The sequence below is a fragment of the Salvelinus fontinalis genome, chromosome 21 (genome assembly GCF_029448725.1).
Source record: "Salvelinus fontinalis isolate EN_2023a chromosome 21, ASM2944872v1, whole genome shotgun sequence".
Lineage (NCBI taxonomy): Eukaryota > Metazoa > Chordata > Actinopteri > Salmoniformes > Salmonidae > Salvelinus > Salvelinus fontinalis.
Window position 1 is genome coordinate 14737012 of NC_074685.1, and position 21656 is coordinate 14758667.

Sequence of the window (21656 nt, forward strand, 5' to 3'; positions counted from 1 at the left end):
CCTCCCTATCCCATAGGGTGTGTCCTCCTCCCTATCCCATAGGGTGTGTCCTCCTCCCTATCCCATAGGGTGTGTCCTCCTCCCTATCCCATAGGGTGTGTCCTCCTCCCTATCCCATAGGGTGTGTCCTCCTCCCTATCCCATAGGGTGTGTCCTCCTCCCTATCCCATAGGGTGTTAGTTGGTGGGGGTGTTGTTTAGCTGTACCCAGAGACAGAGACAGCCCAGTGGCCCCTGGTCCTGTCTACAGGCCTGTTCCTAACATGCTCTGAGCCTCCTCTCCTCTTCACTGAGGTATTGCCAGGCCTGAGGGAGGGCTGCTTGTCAGTTCGAAGAGCGGGTCTTTGTGAGGTATTTGTCAGGCCTAACCAGGGGTCCACGGGGGGCCTTTGTCCCAGGGATGTAGTGCTAAACGGAGGCAGATGGCTGGGTGGTGTCAGCCTGTCAGCCACGTGGGGCACCAGAGGGGACAGGGAAGAGGGAGAAGGGGGCCCAGCACAGGCCTGTCACCCTAAAGAGGGGTTGGGTCACCCCGGGTCAGGCCCGCTGCCTGGCTCTTGTTAGCACCCTCAATGGGCACCATGTGTGCCCCATTTTAGTCCCCCTGTCTGTGGGGCTCGTATCCTAGGAAACCGGGCTGCTGAGACTTCTCCTGGGGGAGGGAGGGTTCCCCCACACACACTCTCTATTGCTCTCTCTGGGGAAAGGGGGTGAATGTTTGATTGACAAAAGGAGTGTGTCTCCTCCTTAATGGCTTTTTAGTCAGCTGGATAATAGTCTGGCGATCTCTCTCTCTCTCTCTCTCCCTCTCTCTGACACCCCCTCACTAATGCTGGGTAATTACATGATTTGTAGTGTTTGGGAATTGTATTAATGGAGGATTTATGAGGGCCTGCTTGGTGTGTGTTAAAGGAAAGTTTCAGCCATTTCGAATGTTATATTGTTTTTGTGCATCTCTGAATGATGTTCTATCGATTCCCTGGGTCATTTCAGTTTTCATGTGTATCTGAGTTATTGCGGTTCACGCAGGCAAAAATCTGGCCAGTATGACGTAGCACCGTGATAAAGTCACTTTCACTACACTGGAAGTTAATAGGAATACGACATTTAGATCGCAACAACGTCTCATAGATGTCAGATTTGAATACTGTCTGATGTCATAACTTGGAAGGATGTCTTCTCTCGAATGAGCCATTGAGCATAATTTTGTGATATTCCTTCCTCGACAAATGTCTAACTTAACGGTTGGTCCAGCACATTTTTCCTGTTTGTCTGACACTTTAGTCCAGGGTGCATTGCATGGTGCAGTTGCCAGAGATATTATAGAAAGGAGATGGGAATCAGATGAAATAAGGAACGTATAACACCCCACCCAGCAGACTTTCGACCAATGGCATTCACGTTGTCATGCTGTGTCACGCGATTGCTAAGCTAATCGCCACGCAATCCCTTCTCAAAGTCAGTGTATATGTCGAGAAACGTGTCTATTTTCCTCTAAAGTACATAATGTCACGATTCCAAAGCTATACGATACTACAGATGGCATGTTAATTATCTCACATTTCGGAAAAGATTTGTAAAGATTTGTAATGCAATATTAGCATGAATTTCATCAACAAGAATGTTGATGAAATTCATGCTAATATTGGGTTTTTGAGCTAGCACCCAATAGACTCACATTCACTCCTTGAAGGAGAGCGATCCTTGTACCAGAATTGCCCAGAATGCACCGCGCGGCCCATTGACGTAGCATGGGCAACTGCCTTGTTCAGGGGCAGAACGACCGATTTTTACCTTGTCAGCTCGGGGATTCGATCTAGCAACCTTTCAGTTACTGGCCCAAAGCTCTAACCACTAGGCTACCTGCCGTCCCAACATGGTGAGATTGTAGACTCCTAAATTGATAGCTGTAAAATTGCCTAAACAAATTGCACTAACTTAACTCCCCTTTTCAGGACAATGTCTTTCAAAGATAATTTGTAAAAATCCAAATAAATTCACAGATCTTCATTGTAAAGGGTTTAAACACTGTTTCCCATGCTTGTTCAATGAACCATAAACAATTAATGAACATGCACCTGTGGAACGGTCGTTAAGACACTAACAGCTTCCAGACGGTAGGATATTAAGGTCACAGTTATGAAAATGTAGGACACTAAAGAGGCCTTTCTACTGACTCTGAAAAACACAAAAAGAAAGATGCCCAGGGTCCCTGCTCATCTGCGTGAACATGCCTTAGGCATGCTGCAAGGAGGCATGAGGACTGCAGATGTGGCCAGGGCAATAAATTGCAATGTCCGTACTGTGAGACGCCTAAGACAGCGCTACAGGAGGGACAGCTGATCGTCCTCGCAATGGCAGACCACGTGTAGCAACACCTGCACAGGATCGGTACATCTGAACATCACACCTGCGGGACAGGTACAGGATGGCAACAACTGCCCGAGTTACACCAGGAATTCACAATCCCTCCATCAGTGCTCAGACTGTCCGCAATAGGCTGAGATGGGCTGGACTGAGGGCTTGTAAGGCCTGTTGTAAGGCAGGTCCTCACCAGACATCACCGTCAACAATGTCGCCTATGGGCACAAACCCACCTTAGCTGGACCAGACAAGGCTGGCAAAAAGTGTTCTTCGCTGACGATTCGTGGTTTTGTTTCACCAGGGGTGATGGTCAGATTCGTGTTTATCGTCGAAGGAATGAGCATTACACCGAGGCCTGTACTCTGGAGCGGGATCGATTTGGAGTTGGATGGTCCGTCATGGTTTTGGGCGGTGTGTCACAACATCATCGGACTGAGCTTGTTGTCATTGCAGACAATCTCAACGCTGTGCGTTACAGGGAAGACATCCTCCTCCCTCATGTGGTACCCTTCCTGCAGGCTCATCATGACATGGCCCTCCAGCATGACAATGGCACCAGCCATACTGCTCGTTCTGTGCATGATTTCCTACAAGACAGGAATGTCAGTGTTCTGCCATGGCCAGCGAAGAGCCCAGATATCAATCCCATTGAGCACATCTGGGACCTGTTGGATTGGAGGGTGAGGGTTAGGGCCATTCCCTCCAGAAATGTTCGGGAACTTGCAGGTGCCTTGGTGGAAGAGTGGGGTAACATCTCACAGCAAGAACTGGCAAATCTGGTGCAGTCCATGAGGAGGAGATGCACTGCAGTACTTAATGCAGCTGGTGGCCACACCATATACTGACTGTTACTTTTGATTTTGACCCCCCCTCCCCCTTTGTTCAGGGACACATTATTCAACTTCTGTTAGTCACATGTCTGTGGAACTTGTTCAGTTTATGTCTCAGTTGTTGAATCTTATGTTCATACAAATATTTACACATGTTAAGTTTGCTGAAAATAAATGCAGTTGACAGTGAGAGGACGTTTCTTTTTTTGTTGATTTTAGCTCTGTTACATGCTGATTTTGTCTTTGGTATTATTGTGTGTAGCTAGCTAGCCCATAGAAAGAGCATTGCATTGTGGATTTTGTAGTGGACTTGAGCAGCAACAGATTTCCACAACGCTTTTCCATGTTGCCACCAACCTTATTATAACGCCAAAATGCTACATTTGTTCACAAAAAAATATTGTTGACACATATTTTTTTTTTTTTTTTTTTATTGACACATATTAATGTTATTTAACACTGTAAATTAAAGGAATGAGTGGATTCTTCCTTTAAGAGTATAGGCAGCTGAAACACACATTGGTTGTTAATTTCATGAAGTTATAGGTCAGCTATGCAACCTTAACTTACATCCCTAAACTTAGTGCCACCCTAGACTGAAAGACTAAATGTGTAATATCATAATTCATGTTACCTTGTATCTAGTCATTCCTGTATTTAGTTGTTACCCTGTCTTCTACAGTGGCAAGAAACAGTATGTGAACCCTTTGGAATTACCTGGATTTCTGCATAAATTGGTCATCGAATTTGATCCGATCTTCATCTAAGTCACAACAATAGACAAACATAGTGTGCTTAAACTAATAACACAAATGATTGTGTTTTTCTTGTCTATATTGAATACATAATTTAAACATTCACAGTGTAGGTTGGAAAAAGTATGTGAACCCCTTGGCTAATGACTTCTCCAAAAGCTAATTGGAGTCAGCTAACCTGGAGCCCAATCAATGAGACGAGATTGGATAGTTGGTTGGGGCTCCCTTGCCCTATAAAAAACACTCTCAAAAAAAGTTTGCTATTCACAAGATGCATTGCCTGATGTGAACCATGCCTCGAACAAAAGAGATTTCAGAAGACCTAAGATTAAGAGTTGTTGACTTGCATAAAGATTGACAGTGTTACAAAAGTATCTCTAAAAACCTTGATGTTCATCAGTCCACGGTAAGACAAATTGTCTATAAATGGAGAAAGTTCAGCACTGTTGCTACTCTCCCTGGGAGTGGCAGTCCTGCAAAGATGAATGCAAGAGCACAGCGCAGAATGCTCAGTGAGGTTAAGAAGAATCCTATAGTGTCAGCTAAAGACGGAATTCTCTGGAACATGCTAACATCTCTGTTGACAAGTCTACGATATGTAAAACACTAAACAAGAAGGGTGTTCATGGAAGGACAACACGGAAGAAGCCACTGCTGTCCAAAAAAAACATTGCTGCATGTCTGAAGTTTGAAAAAGTGCACCTGGATGTTGTTCAGCGCTACTTCCAAAATATTCTATGGACAGATGAAAATACAGTTGAGTTGTTTGGAAGGAACACACAACACTGTGTGGAGAAAAAAGGCAAAGTACAACAAGATTAACACCTCATCCCAACTGTAAAGTATGGTGGAGGGAGCATCGTGGTTTGGGGCTGCTTTGCTGCCTCGGCCTGGACAGCTTGCTATCATCGACGGAAAAATGAATTCCCAAGTTTATCAAGACATTTTGCAGGAGAATGTTAGGCTACCTGTCCGCCAAAGCTCAACAGAAGTTGGGTGATGCAAAAGGACAACGACCCAAAACACAGAAGTAAATCAACAACAGAATGGCTTCAACAGATGAAAATACGCCTTCTGGAGTGGCCCAGTCAGAGTCCTGACCTCAACCCGATGGAGATGCTGTGGCATGACCTCGAGAGCAGTTCACACCAGACATCCCAAGAATATTGCTGAAACAGTTTTGTAAAGAGGAATGGTCCAAAATTCCTCCTGACTGTTGTGCAGGTCTCATCCACAACTACAGAAAACGTTTGGTTGAGGTTATTGCTGCTAAAGGATGGTGAACCAGTTATTAAATCCAAGGATTCACATACTTTTTCCACCCCGCACTCTGAATGTTTACACAGTGTGTTCAATACAGACATGAAAACGTATAATTGTTTGTGTTATTAGATAAAGCAGACTGTGTTAGTATATTGTTGTGACCTAGATGAAGATCAGATCAAATTTTATGACCAATTTATGCAGAAATCCAGGTATTTCCAAAGGGTTCACATACTTTTTCTTGCCGCTGTATATCCAGTCAGTCCTGTAACCCTGTATCTGGTATCCAGTCAGTCCTGTAACCCACTATCCTGTTAGTGCTGTAACCCAGTCTTGTATCTCCTGTTCCCTGTAGGTTTGCTGGTAAGACGGCCAGTAGTGGAGCTGTGGTGCTGGTGACGGTGGAGCTGAGGGAGTCGTCTACAGCCCTGATCACCATCAACACAGAGAAGAGTGTCATGGGCTCCATGCTGCTCCGAGACCTTAAACTGGCCCTGGCCCAGGCCTAGAGTCTACAGCGCCCCCTAGCCCCAGTCCTCCAACACAGGGAGAAATGCACAGCTGCCATGGAGAGGTCTCATACACATGCATGCAAAAACACACATACACAACATTTATTTCTGTCTCCCAATCTCAATTCTTCTTCCTCTCGTTCATTCTCTGTCACGCAAATACACACTTACATGCAGGCAAAAAGATTGATATTGTTTCTCTCATGCTTACACATCCTCTCATACGGTACACACACTCATACACACACCTCATCATATTTTTTTACACTGTGACAATCTATTGTCAGCAATGAGCATCAATGTTTCTGCTGCATTTCATTTCAACAAGACTCTTGTTTCTCCCTAGACCAGAGACTATGTGTCTCCCTAGACCAGAGACTCTGTGTCTCCCTAGACCAGAGACTCTGTGTCTCCCTAGACCAGAGACTCTGTGTCTCCCTAGACCAGAGACTCTGTGTCTCCCTAGACCAGAGACTCTGTGTCTCCCTAGACCAGAGACTCTGTGTCTCCCTAGACCAGAGACTCTGTGTCTCCCTAGACCAGAGACTCTGTGTCTCCCTAGACCAGAGACTCTGTGTCTCCCTAGACCAGAGACTCTGTGTCTCCCTAGACCAGAGACTCTGTGTCTCCCTAGACCAGAGACTCTGTGTCTCCCTAGACCAGAGACTCTGTGTCTCCCTAGACCAGAGACTCTGTGTCTCCCTAGACCAGAGACTCTGTGTCTCCCTAGACCAGAGACTCTGTGTCTCCCTAGACCAGAGACTCTGTGTCTCCCTAGACCAGAGACTCTGTGTCTCCCTAGACCAGAGACTCTGTGTCTCCCTAGACCAGAGACTCTGTGTCTCCCTAGACCAGAGACTCTGTGTCTCCCTAGACCAGAGACTCTGTGTCTCCCTAGACCAGAGACTCTGTGTCTCCCTAGACCAGAGACTCTGTGTCTCCCTAGACCAGAGACTCTGTGTCTCCCTAGACCAGAGACTCTGTGTCTCCCTAGACCAGAGACTCTGTGTCTCCCTAGACCAGAGACTCTGTGTCTCCCTAGACCAGAGACTCTGTGTCTCCCTAGACCAGAGACTCTGTGTCTCCCCAGAACAGGTAACCAAAAATGTGTTCATCAATCAATGAGGTCTGTATCACTTTTGGTGAAAATAACTGAATATATTAAAACTGTAACGTGAACTATGGTTGTTGACGGTTGTTTTGAATGAGTCTCTCTTGATTGTGGTGCGTTGTGTGTTCGGTTAGTGTGTCGGGATGTTTTCCAGTTTGTTTGTGGGTATGGTTACTTCATAGTGTGTGTTGGGTTGTGGTGCAGTGTGACTGACTGGGTCTTGGGTTTCGGTGCGTTGGCTATGTGTGTGTTGGGTTAGGGTGCAATGTTGGGTTGGGTTAGGATGCGTTGTGTTGGGTTAGGGTGCCGTGTGATTTGTGTCTGGCTGTGTTTTGGGTTAGAGTATAGTGCGTTTGTGTGTTGGGTGCAGTGTGTGTGTTGTGTTGAGTTTGGGTGCGGTGTGTGTGTTGTGGTTTGTGTCTGGCTGTGTTTTCCAGCTCATAAGCGAGGTGTCTCTGAGGGATGTAGAGGAACACCTGTTAGATCATCCATCACCTCTCCCTACGTACTTATTCCCCCTGCCAGCTGTTCATCACACACACACACACACACACACACACACACACACACACACACACACAGGCCATAGACAAACACTACAACAGTCCACAAAATATTTTTTCACACCCACTTCTTCTGCCATTTTCCCCTCTCAGACACACACAGCGAGACCTGCTGTAACTGGCAGTGTATAGAAATGGCTTTATCTGCCATTATGACACAAGCCGTTAAGGCCTACTGCAGCTGTAACTTACAGCTCCGTCTGACCCACACACACACACACAAATCTGGAGCTTTTACACTCCCGGCTTGACATTTTTATGTCACATTTAGAGAGGGAATGGTCTGATGCTAAATCAGACTACTCAACACAGACGGACTGCTGCTTCATACTTGTAGCTTACTGGGCTGAACTGAAGTTATGTATGTTTGCTTTAAATATTGTTCCCACTATGGAGATTGGTTCTGTGTTGTTGTAATGAATATGTACGGTATCTTAGATGCTTTCTTTCATGTTCCAGTTAACATTAGGGAAAGGGGGATACCTAGTCAGTTGTACAACTGAATGCCTTCAACTGAAATGTGTCTTCCGCATTTAACCCAACCCCTCTAAATCAGAGAGGTGCGGGGGGTTGCCTTAATCGACATCCACGTCTTCAGGTGCCCGGGGACGTCTGTTTTGGCAACACTAAGTCAACATCCAACAGACTGTACATTTTACTAGATTGGCATTTTCCATTAAAACACTAAGTCAACATCCAACAGACTGTACATTTTACTAGATTGGCATTTTCCATTAAAACACAAATCAGGAAATACGTGAGAGCGGACAATTATTTATCAGTTGATAACAACAAAGGTGGTACCACCAGCATGTTCATTTAATTATTCTGAGTGGCAGAGTGACCTGATTCTCTGAACGCCTCTCCCCAATAGCTAAACAACCATACCTTCTGTGCATGTGCTACTTTATTGTGAAAGGTATGTTGTACAAACCTCTTAGTCTGCTGTTACTATAAACGACATGATGATCAACATGTCGTACAACGGTCCGCGAGAGAAACTCTGAAATGAACATTTACATTTACATTTAAGTCATTTAGCAGACGCTCTTATCCAGAGCGACTTACAAATTGGTGCATTCACCTTAAGATATCCAGTGGAACAGCCACTTTACAATAGTGCATCTAAATATTTTAAGGGGGGGGGGGTCAGAAGGATTACTTTATCCTATCCTAGGTATTCCTTAAAGAGGTGGGGTTTCAGGTGTCTCCGGAAGGTGGTGATTGACTCCGCTGTCCTGGCGTCGTGAGGGAGTTTGTTCCACCATTGGGGTGCCAGAGCAGCGAACAGTTTTGACTGGGCTGAGCGGGAACTGTACTTCCTCAGTGGTAGGGAGGCGAGCAGGCCAGAGGTGGATGAACGCAGTTCCCTTGTTTGGGTGTAGGGCCAGATCAGAGCCTGAAGGTACTGAGGTGCCGTTCCCCTCACAGCTCCGTAGGCAAGCACCATGGTCTTGTAGCGGATGCGAGCTTCAACTGGAAGCCAGTGGAGAGAGCGGAGAAGCGGGGTGACGTGAGAGAACTTGAGAAGGTTGAACACCAGACGGGCTGCGGCGTTCTGGATGAGTTGTAGGGGTTTAATGGCACAGGCAGGGAGCCCAGCCAACAGCGAGTTGCAGTAATCCAGACGGGAGATGACAAGTGCCTGGATTAGGACCTGCGCCGCTTCCTGTGTGAGGCAGGGTCGTACTCTGCGGATGTTGTAGAGCATGAACCTACAGGAACGGGCCACCGCCTTGATGTTAGTTGAGAACGACAGGGTGTTGTCCAGGATCACGCCAAGGTTCTTAGCGCTCTGGGAGGAGGACACAATGCAGTTGTCAACCGTGATGGCAAGATCATGGAACGGGCAGTCCTTCCCCGGGAGGAAGAGCAGCTCCGTCTTGCCAAGGTTCAGCTTGAGGTGGTGATCCGTCATCCACACTGATATGTCTGCCAGACATGCAGAGATGCGATTCGCCACCTGGTTATCAGAAGGGGGAAAGGAGAACATTAATTGTGTGTCGTCTGCATAGCAATGATAGGAGAGAGCATGTAAGGTTATGACAGAGCCAAGTGACTTGGTGTATAGCGAGAATAGGAGAGGGCCTAGAACAGAGCCCTGGGGGACACCAGTGGTGAGAGCACGTGGTGAGGAGACAGATTCTCGCCACGCCACCTGGTAGGAGCGACCTGTCAGGTAGGACGCAATCCAAGCGTGGGCTGCGCCGGAGATGCCCAACTCGGAGAGGGTGGAGAGGAGGATCTGATATTTCACAGTATCGAAGGCAGCCGATAGGTCTAGAAGGATGAGAGCAGAGGAGAGAGAGTTAGTTTTAGCAGTGCGGAACGCCTCCGTGATACAGAGAAGAGCAGTCTCAGTTGAATGACTAGTCTTGAAACCTGACTGATTTGGATCAAGAAGGTCATTCTGAGAGAGATAGCAGGAGAGCTGGCCAAGGACGGCACGTTCAAGAGTTTTGGAGAGAAAAGAAAGAAGGGATATTGGTCTGTAGTTGTTGACATCGGAGGGATCGAGTGTAGGTTTTTTCAGAAGGGGTGCAACTCTCGCTCTCTTGAAGACGGAAGGGACGTAGCCAGCGGTCAAGGATGAGCGAGGTGAGGTAAGGGAGAAGGTCAACTGAAATGGTCTGGAGAAGAGAGGAGGGGATAGGGTCAAGCGGGCAGGTTGTTGGGCGGCCGGCCGTCACAAGACGCGAGATTTCATCTGGAGAGAAGGGAGAAAGAGGTCAGAGCACAGGGTAGGGCAGTGTGAGCAGAACCAGCGGTGTCGTTTGACTTAGCAAACGAGGATCGGATGTCGTCGACCTTCTTTTCAAAATGGTTGACGAAGTCATCTGCAGAGAGGGAGGAGGGGGGGGGATTCAGGAGGGAGGAGAAGGTGGCAAAGAGCTTCCTAGGGTTAGAGGCAGATGCTTGGAATTTAGAGTGGTAGAAAGTGGCTTTAGCAGCAGAGACAGAAGAGGAAAATGTAGAGAGGAGGGAGTGAAAGGATGCCAGGTCCGCAGGGAGGAGAGTTTTCCTCCATTTCCGCTCGGCTGCCCGGAGCCCTGTTCTGTGAGCTCGCAATGAGTCGTCGAGCTACGGAGCAGGAGGGGAGGACCGAGCCGGCCTGGAGGATAGGGGACATAGAGAGTCAAAGGATGCAGAAAGGGAGGAGAGGAAGGTTGAGGAGGCAGAATCAGGAGATAGGTTGGAGAAGGTTTGAGCAGAGGGAAGAGATGATAGGATGGAAGAGGAGAGAGTAGCGGGGGAGAGAGAGCGAAGGTTGGGACGGCGCGATACCATCCGAGTAGGGGCAGTGTGGGAAGTGTTGGATGAGAGCGAGAGGGAAAAGGATACATGGTAGTGGTCGGAGACTTGGAGGGGAGTTGCAATGAGGTTAGTGGAAGAACAGCATCTAGTAAAGATGAGGTCAAGCGTATTGCCTGCCTTGTGAGAGGGTGAGGTCAAAAGAGGAGAGGAGTGGAAAGGAGGCAGAGAGGAATGAGTCAAAGGTAGACGTGGGGAGGTTAAAGTCACCCAGAACTGTGATAGGTGAGCCGTCCTCAGGAAAGGAGCTTATCAAGGCATCAAGCTCATTGATGAACTCTCCAAGGGAACCTGGAGGGCGATAAATGATAAGGATGTTAAGCTTGAAAGGGCTGGTAACTGTGACAGCATGGAATTCAAAGGAGGCGATAGACAGATGGGTAAGGGGAGAAAGAGAGAATGACCACTTGGGAGAGATGAGGATCCCGGTGCCACCACCCCGCTGACCAGAAGCTCTCGGGGTGTGCAAGAACACGTGGGCAGACGAGGAGAGAGCAGTAGGAGTAGCAGTGTTATCTGTGGTGATCCATGTTTCCGTCAGTGCCAAGAAGTCGAGGGACTGGAGGGAAGCATAGGCTGAGATGAACTCTGCCTTGTTGGCCGCAGATCGGCAGTTCCAGAGGCTACCGGAGACCTGGAACTCCACTTGGGTCGTGCGCGCTGGGACCACCAGGTTAGGGTGGCCGCGGCCACGCGGTGTGAAGCGTTTGTATGGTCTGTGCAGAGAGGAGAGAACAGGGATAGACAGACACATAGTTGACAGGCTACAGAAGAGGCTACGGTAATGCAAAGGAGATTGGAATGACAAGTGGACTACACGTCTCGAATGTTCAGAAAGTTAAGCTTACGTTGCAAAAATCTTATTGACTAAAATTATTAAAATGATACAGTACTGCTGAAGTAGGCTAGCTAGCAGTGGCTGCGTTGTTGACTTTGTTTGAAAGTGTAGCTGGCTAGGTACTTATTTCATAGTAGCCACTAGAGGCAGTTATAATAAACAGAGTGGTGTCTGTTTTCTTCCTGCAAATGTGGCTCTTGAATGGTTTATTAAGCTACAACATATTATAACAACCTATCACTGAAAAGACAAGACTCTCAGGAACACGTGTCTCTTCTGTTTCCCTCTACAATGACCACAAGCTGTTCAAGACTCATTAGAACAGAGTGGACAGGATCAGCCACTAAATCAGAGGGGGAAAAGAAAATCATCAATGATGACACTGAAGATCATACAAAATGATTGCCTGATGATCTTCTGAACTTCCCAATACCTTTCTGATGCATTTCAGTTACTTCAAACCGTACTTACTTCAGATTACTAGCCGGAAGCTGTTACTTCCGACAGAGATGGCCGCCTCGCTTCGCGTTCCTAGGAAACTATGCAGTATTTTTTTTTTTTTTACGTGTTATTTATTACATTGGTACCCCAGGTAATCTTAGGTTTTATTACATACAGTCGAGAGGAACTACTGAATATAAGAGCAACGTCAACTCACTATCATTACGACCAGGAATATGACTCTCCCGAAGCGGATCCTGTGTTTTGCCCACCACCCGGGACAATGGATCAGATCCCAGCCGGCGAACCAATACAACGATGCCGTAAAAGGGGCAGACGAAGCGGTCTTCTGGTCAGGCTCCGGAGACGGGCACATCGCGCACCACTCCCGAGCATACTACTCGCCAATGTCCAGTCTCTTGACAACAAGGTTGATGAAATCCGAGCAAGGGTAGCATTCCAGAGAGACATCAGAGACTGTAACGTTCTTTGCTTCACGGAAACATGGCTCAATCGAGACACGCTATTGGAGTCGGTACAGCCAGCTGGTTTCTTCACGCATCGCTCCGACAGAAACAAACATCTTTCTGGTAAGAAGAGGGGTGGGGGGGTATGCCTTGTGATTAACGAGACGTGTTGTGATCAGAACAACATACAGGAACTCAAGTCCTTCTGTTCACCTGACTTAGAATTCCTCACAATCAAATGTCGACCGCATTATCTACCAAGAGAATTATCTTCGTTTATAATCACAGCCACATATATTCCCCCCCAAGCAGACACATCGATGGCCCTGAACGAACTTTATTTGACTCTTGAGGCTGCATTCATTGTAGCTGGGTATTTTAACAAGGCTAATCTGAAAACAAGACTCCCTAAATTCTATCAGCATATCGATTGTGCTACCAGGGCTGGTAAAACCCTGGATCATTGTTATTTTAACTTTCGCGACGCATATAAGGCCCTCCCCCGCCCTCCTTTCGGAAAAGCTGACCACGACTCCATTTGTTGCTTCCAGCCTATAGACAGAAACTAAAACAGGAAGCTCCCGCGCTCAGGTCTGTTCAACGCTGGTCCGACCAATCTGATTCCACGCTTCAAGATTGCTTCGATCACGTGGATTGGGATATGTTCCGCATTGCGTCAAACAACAACATTGACGAATACGCTGATTCGGTGAACAACTTCATTAACAAGTGCATTGGCGATGTCGTACCCACAGCAACTATTAAAACTTTCTTCAACCAGAAACCGTGGTATTGATGGCAGCATTCGCGCGAACCTGAAAGCGCGAACCACTGCTTTTAACCAGGGCAAGGTGACCGAAAACATGACCGAATACAAACAGTGTAGCTATTCCCTCCGCAAGGCAATCAACAAGCTAAGCGTCAGTATAGAGACAAAGTAGAGTCGCAATTCAACGGCTCAGACACGAGAGGTATGTGGCAGGGTCTACAGTCAATCACGGACTACAAAAGGAAACCAGCCCCGTCGCGGACCAGGATGTCTTGCTCCCAGACAGACTAAACAACTTCTTTGCTCGCTTTGAGGACAATACAGTGCCACTGACACGGCTACCAAAACCTGCGGACTCTCCTTCACTGCAGCCGACGTGAGTAAAACATTTAAACGTGTTAACCCTCGCAGGGCGGCAGGCCCAGACGGCATCCCCAGCCGCGTCCTCAGAGCATGCGCAGACCAGCTGGCTGGTGTGTTTACGGACATATTCAATCAATCTTTATCCCAGTCTGCTGTTCCCACATGCTTCAAGAGGGCCACCATTGTTCCTGTTCCCAAGAAAGCGAAGGTAACTGAGCTAAACGACTACCGCCCCGTAGCACTCACTTCCATCATCATGAAGTGCATTGAGAGACTAGTCAAGGACCATATCACCTCCACCCTACCTGACACCCTAGACCCACTCCAATTTGCTTACCGACCCAATAGGTCCACAGACGACGCAATCGCAACCACACTGCACTCTGCCCTAACCCATCTGGACAAGAGGAATACCTATGTGAGAATGCTGTTCATCGACTACAGCTTAGCATTTAACACCATAGTACCCTCCAAACTCGTCATCAAGCTCGAGACCCTGGGTCTCGACCCCGCCCTGTGCAACTGGGTACTGGACTTCCTGACGGGCTGCCCCCAGGTGGTGAGGGTAGGTAACATCTCCACCCCGCTGATCCTCAACACTGGGGCCCCACAAGGGTGCATTCTAAGCCCTCTCCTGTACTCCCTGTTCACCCACGACTGCGTGGCCATGCACGCCTCCAACTCAATCATCAAGTTTGCAGACGACACTACAGTGGTAGGCTTGATTACCAACAACGACGAGACGGCTTACAGGGAGGAGGTGAGGGCCCTCGGAGTGTGGTGTCAAGAAAATAACCTCACACTCAATGTCAACAAAATAAAGGAGATGATCGTGGACTTCAGGAAACAGCAGAGGGAGCACCCCCCTATCCACATTGACGGGACAGTAGTGGAGAGGGTAGAAAGTTTTAATTCCTCGGCGTACACATCACGGACAAACTGAATTGGCCCACCCACACAGACAGCGTGGTGAAGAAGACGCAGCAGCGCCTCTTCAACCTCAGGAGGCTGAAGAATCTCGGCTTGTCACCAAAAGCACTCACAAACTTTTACAGATGCACAATCGAGAGCATCCTGTCGGGCTGTATCACCGCCTGGTACGGCAACTGCTCCGCCCACAACCGTAAGGCTCTCCAGAGGGTAGTGAGATCTGCACAACACATCACCGGGGGCAAACTACCTGCCCTCCAGGACACCTACACCACCCGATGTCACAGGAAGGCCATAAAGATCATCAAGGACAACAACCACCCGAGCCACTGCCTGTTCACCCCGCTATCATCCAGAAGGCGAGGTCAGTACAGGTGCATCAAAGCAGGGACCGAGAGACTGAAAAACAGCTTCTATCTCAAGGCCATCAGACTGTTAAACAGCCACCACTAACATTGAGTGGCTGCTGCCATACACGTAAAAAAATGTATCACTAGCCACTTTAAACAATGCCACTTAATATAATGTTTACATACTATATTACTCATCTCATATGTATATACTGTACTCGATACCATCTACTGTATCTTGCCTATGCCGTTCTGTACCATCACTCATTCGTATATCTTTATGTACATATTCTTTATCCCTTTACTATTGTGTGTGTATAAGGTAGCTGTTGTGAAATTGTTAGGTTAGATTACTCGTTGGTTATTACTGCATTGTCGGAACTAGAAGCACAAGTATTTCGCTACACTCACATTAACATCTGCTAACCCTGTGTATGTGAAATAAAATTTGATTTGATTTTGAGATTGAATACTGTCAAAAGTACTGTTGGGCTGATTTGTAATAGCTCCAATTAAAGATGTAAACATTGGCCGTTGATTACATAATGTTTTGTTACATGGTGGTGATTTTATTTTTTTTATTTTTGCAAAATGGGGTCGCACCAAAAAAGTTTGGGATCCCCTATTGTACGAAATTTCTTTTGTCTGCTATTACTATAAACGACGTCATCAACATGTTGGACAAACGTCTTTGTCTGTTGTAACTATAATGACGTTGTAATACAGAATACAAGCAGGACACAGACAGGCAGTCTAAGTAGCAATTTAATGCTCTTAAATATTTCATATTCATTTGATTTATTTTCCTCAATAAAACAAAAGTTTATTTTTGGTGATTGGCAAAATTGAAGCATGATAGCAGACAGTTAGTTATGTTGATAATGTTTTCATCTGACTAGCTACCTGATTTGACTGATTAAAGGAACGGAAACATTACAGTGCCTATTATACCAGACGTTGGTGGTTGTTTTGCTCCTCCTTGATGTGATCATCACCACGGCAACAGCTCCACATCTATCTCAAAGTTCAGTCATCTTCCTAATTTGATGTAGGCAGCGGCTAAGTTGTGTGAATGGAAACAATACGAAGAACAACTGAACTGGGCCTTCTTGGTCTTGTATTCAATGTCTTTGACTGAATGTTAGACTGGATAAGAAACTGTAGAAAGGCTGATGTAGACAAACTAAGAAGCACACACACACACACACACACACCCACTAGTCTACTCTCCCTGCATGTGTGATCCATCTCCCAGGTTGGCACCTACTATAATGGGCTGGGGGTGAGGGGGGTGAGGGGCCTGCCTCTCTCCCTCCTCCCCTTCTCTCCCCTCTGTGGTGACAGCTTGATTTCGTGCTCGCTCTCTCAGGGCGACATGATGGGCCTGTTAATATGGACTTTTCATGGTGTCTGTCTGAGAATAGGAGAGAGGGAGGGAAAAAGAAGGTCCCAGTTAAGGACACGCCTGTCTTATTGCCAAAGGGAGGGATGGGGTAGAAAGGGGGATAGAGAGGGTCCCAGACAGACACTAAAGGAAACTGCTGTCTGACCTGAGCAGATAAGGCACTTTTCATTAACCACAGTGTCTCCCTGTGCACAGATGTGCAGACACACACATTACAATTCAAAGACACCTTCCCTAGCAAGCTTGCACTCTCTAACACACCTTTGAATATCAGTAATATACGGTATAATATAGGGCTATATTAACAGAAAAAAAGATTAAGCCTATACCTGAACTGAAAGGTGACGTTTTGACCTTTTAGGTCTTCATCCGTACACTAACAGGAACTGTAGATAGTCATGGCCTTTAATCCAGACTCCTTCCTCACAGTCAGGGCCTCTATTTCAGACTCCTTCCTCACAGTCAGGACCTCTATTCCAGACTCCTTCCTCACAGTCAGGGCTTCTATTTCAGACTCCTTCCTCACAGTCAGGGCCTCTATTCCAGACTCTTTCCTCACAATCAGGGCCTCTATTCCAGACTCCTTCCTCACAGTCAGGGCCTCTATTTCAGACTCCTTCCTCACAGTCAGGACCTCTATTCCAGACTCCTTCCTCACAGTCAGGGCCTCTATTCCAGACTCCTTCCTCACACTCAGGGCTTCTATTTCAGACTCCTTCCTCACAGTCAGGGCCTCTATTCCAGACTCTTTCCTCACAATCAGGGCCTCTATTCCAGACTCCTTCCTCACAGTCAGGGCCTCTATTCCAGACTCCTTCCACAGTCAGGGCCTCTATTCCAGACTCCTTCAGTCAGGGCCTCTATTCCAGACTCCTTCCTCAGTCAGGGTCTCTATTCCAGACTCCTTCCACAGTCAGACCTCCTGCTCTTAATTCCTCAGCAACTTCAAGGTTTTTCCTTATCTCTCCCACCACTTATTTTATCTGTACATCCAAACATTTATTACAGCAGATGTATTTGAAGCTGTACATTGTCTCTCCACATTGATTACCCTCCAATATGATAACAAATCAAAATAAATACTTGCAACCAAAAACTCACATGTTCAGTCAATGCAGAGACAATTTACAAACCATAATACTTAAATGTTGATTTTATTCATTTGTGAGATAAAGTGGAACAGAATAGGGTTTGATGAATACTATATTTTGGAGGGAAGTGGAAAGTGTCATATCCACCCCAAATACAATCTTCTCCCCCAAACCCATCTCTGTCTGTCACCAGGGGACCCCTGGGGATGGTGATTGTGGTGATTAGGCTTAAATTGATGCTTCACAGCTATTGTGTGACTCTCCTTTATTGTAATTAGATTTTTTTCTGCTCTGAAGTTTCTTTTAAATGCTGCTCTGAAGCGTGTAGACTAATGAACTACATCTTCCCACTCAGAAATGTTCAATCAGGTCTTCGTTAGGACGACACACACATTCAGGCTTTCAGTACATTAGATTTTTCACTTTACTTTTTTCTGGCTTCACATGTGTATCTATCTGCTGTGTGCAGACTGGAGTAGGGTAAGAAAATGTTCTGTTCTGTTGGGGGGGGGGGGGGGGTGGAATGCGTGCATTTGTACCTGTGAGCACACACACTAATAGAAATATCCATAGTGATAGAGCAACCCAGTCTCATGAGATATACATTTACTTTAAATGTATTTGCCAAGTAATTGCATTTGAACTTTTTTGCAGTAAAACGTTCCACTACAACGTTTTCGAAATGTAACATATCAACCTTTTTTATATATTTTAGAATCGATTTATAAACCCTTTATAAAGTATACTTTAATGTAAAGTGTTAGCGAACCAAGTAATTTGAGGAGCGGCATGCAGCCAGGTGCATTCTGCCTCTCTTCTCTGTGCTCTCTAAGTGAACGCACAATGGAAACATAGAATGCCTTTATGATGGCTCTCTGTAAGAAGCCACCCCCTCCACCCTCCCCAGTTCTTAATTAGCGTTTGATTGCGCTGTAAAAAACAGCGGAGTGCATTAAAGAGTGATCAACGCAGTCCAAACGGAGATTGGCTTCATTAACGAGGATGAGGGGAAAAAATATTTAGTGTGTTGATTCAAGCAGAGGTAAACACATTTTGCGCCCCACCTACACAAGCACTTTATTTACCGTGATAATAATTTATTTGAAAGCAGTGGGGAGCTAGGCATGAGGCCCCTGACAGGTTAAAATGTGTTAATGTAAGGTAATAAGTTAAAAGGGGTGAGAGGAAGGTGAGTGGCGTTAAAGTGCTTGACTGTCCTATTCAGTAGCAATTTGGGCCTATAAATGCTTGCACTAAAACAGACTCAGTCTGAAATAGTGGAGTATTAGCCACACAAAAGACGCATAAACCTCTGTGATTCACACTCACAAAGCCCCTGGCGGCACTCCTCTCCAGGCAGGCCCCTAATGAAGACCTGTATTTCACAGGGCCTACACAATAAAGCATAGCGGAGTGGAGTGCTCAGGGCTGGTACCCTTCCTGGCCTATACAAGCACTTTGCATTTACCTCTTCCTCCCTCTCTAGCCTCGACTGTAAAAGTCATAGCGGAGAAAAGGAGAACACACAGCCAGGCAATATCTATTTGGGTTGATCCGCCATGTAGCTTTTTAAATTAGGGGTCTCATTGGCAGACCATTAGGGTTGAAAAGGTTCTGAGCTGAGATACATGTGTTTGTCCAAAAGCATGAAAAGATGCAAAGTGGGTACAAAAGGTAAATAATACTTTCTCATTTGCACCAAATGAAAAAAAGGAAATGGTCTGTTTTTGAATTAAAAACGTTTCCTCAAATGAAATGTGTTATTTTAGGGCCCATGTTAATTCAGTCTATTTTATTTTTGTGAACTGAGAAGACTGTACATAACATGGTTGGCAGCAGCAAAGCAGTGAGGTCTCCTCAATCCATGGACCCTTCACATGTTTGCATTAAATCTTTTAACATGTTTCTTCACCAAATGTTGGTTGTCTTATAGAGTGAATGTATCATTATACAGGCCCAAGTCCAACAAGACAAGAAATGAGGGATACATATTTTTTCCATTCAATATTAATTGTGTAAAGATGATACATGTTGGTCAATATGACAGAGCATTTGACATTTGGAGTCAGTGACTCTATGAATGGTGAGGAGATTAATAGAATTTGTTTTGAGAACAAACAATTAGCCAGCTGTAATTTATATTGGGAACAACCAGCTCAAACCGTGTAAATCCCATTCCAGGCACAACCACACACCAACCTCGCTAGATCAGAATGTTTGACAAATTGCCTATTTGTGTGTGAACTTAGAACCGATCCAGTGGGGGACTATGCCTATAGCGTGTCGATGGAGAACTCCCATTTTAGCACGGCGTTTGGAGATTATGTCACGGGAGTGCGCGTGGAGTCATTAATATACCTCAAACCTGCTCAATCTCTTTTCAGAGGCCTCCCCGTCCGAGTGCCTCGCTCCATGCATACGCTCTCATCTGAATGCTAATTTCCTATTTAAAATCCTCCCTCACGCGCGTAGATGTGGTGTGTGGAGGGGGACTGAATGTTTCTTCTAAAAAACCCAGATGTAGAGTATCAAACCCTCGCTGCTGCTGGCTGCTTCCCCTAGCGCTTGTTCGCATTCAGGCCCAATTAATTAACCCACGGACCTTGTGGGGTGGGCAGGTATACTCCTGCAGTGGCCACAGGCGGTGGACTCGCTCGCGCTCTCAGATTTAAATGCGCATCTCATTTTCATGATGATGAGCATGCAAGCACCGCACAGACTGCCACTTTGTTTGGAGAGAGAGAAAAAAATTACAGTTTTGATACCTCTCCAAACCTCCATGTCCACCCCTTAATCCCCTTGAGGTCCCTGGCCTGCGGTTTAGAGGTTCTCCGAGGCGGCTCTTGGGCCAGTCCAGTTCGATCTGCAGTTTTGGGAAATAAAACGCTTTTAAAGGGTTTTATTGTTCTCTCCACGTACCCGCCTGGCTCTCCATGGAACGTCTCAAATAGAAAGTGACTGGCCTTTAATTGAAGTGGTCGGTAAGCAGTTGTCATATGGAAATATTTGAATAGAGATTATGTGCTGTACTTCACTCAAATCCACTCCGTTTAGAGAATTAGAAGTAACCTATTGGAAAGGCAGCGGCGAAGCCATGGGGATTATATAAATGGACTATATTCAGACAATTAATACTTTAACGAGATCAGGAACAGGCTGGTTAACATTTGAAAGGAGTTCGGGGCACTTCGGTAGAGACAGTGTCGTGTGGTGAAAGACAGATGTGTCTAAATACCGGGGATTGCTCGCCTAATAGTTGTAAACTTGTCACTCTTCACGCTCTCCTATTCTAGACTAGACCTGTGACCAAATCACTCCAAGGCCTAAATGGACGACTATAAAATAAACAGTAGGCTTTAGCCTTCTATTTGAAATTGCGTTACTAATCGTCAATGTCATCTAGTTTTTGATTGGAAGTAATATGAAATAATTTTCAATCGACGACTAGGAAAAGCGGAAACAGCCAGGCAGTGTATCGGCTGTAGTTATACGGCATCCCTAATCATGTCGTTTCCAATTGTGTGATTTATGTGGGTTCCCTAAATGTAGGCTATGATTAGGGGCCTTGGTGATGGCGAGGCGCTGCGTGCAGTTTGGATGACTCCACGAGGCGATGGAGTAAATGGGCGTTTTATTTATCGCAGTGCCAGGGCCCCCCTTAGCGGAAGAGCGCTCTCCCAAATTGAAATCTAGCGGAGTTTACTCTCCTGATTAGTGGCTCGCGCAGCCCAAGGCTATCATCAAACAGAGAAGCCCTGCGAGTTCTGACATCTAATTGCGTGTGAATTAATGTGGCCGAGAGTGACAGCGGCAAAGCCTCAGTCTCCGTCCCTCCCTGCATCTCTCCTCCCTCCCCCCGACACAATAACCACAGCAGTGCCATAACTCGAGGACTGGTGCACCTCAACAGTGACCTGATATTCTACCAAATTTAGCCTTTTTGATAAAACGATGAATTCATATCTGAATGGTCATTTCTTTGATGACGCCACATTAGTTTTTGAGAAATATATTTTTATATATACAGACAGACAGACCCATGTGTTGCCTATTCTATGAATGGCTGCCTTCTACGAAAAGTCACACACATCCCTCCCAAGAGGCTATGTCAGGTGTAGTGTCAGGAGACTATCAAAAGCAGTTGGATGCTCAGATGGTTAGAGTGACTTTTTTCCATAAACGTTTATTTTCAAAGACGGTGATAAAAACAGCACTTAATGTGGAAAAGTCCTTTCAGATCAAACTCTGATCCGCCACTATTATGACATGTTCTTTAATTAATTCAGTAATCTA

At 46.2% G+C, this 21656-nt stretch overlaps 1 protein-coding gene across 4 annotated transcripts in view; it reads left to right on the top strand.

The window, feature by feature from the left end:
• ap3b1a (adaptor related protein complex 3 subunit beta 1a) overlaps positions 1-6902 on the top strand; it is a 78507-nt gene extending 71605 nt beyond the window's left edge. For all 4 annotated transcript variants that reach the window (XM_055874007.1, XM_055874005.1, XM_055874006.1 and 1 more), the window contains one exon: positions 5567-6902. In XM_055874007.1, the coding sequence (XP_055729982.1) occupies positions 5567-5720 (154 nt within the window). In that variant the 3' untranslated portion in view covers positions 5721-6902. The remainder of the gene's footprint in view (positions 1-5566) is intronic.
• The last annotated feature ends 14754 nt before the right edge of the window (positions 6903-21656 follow it).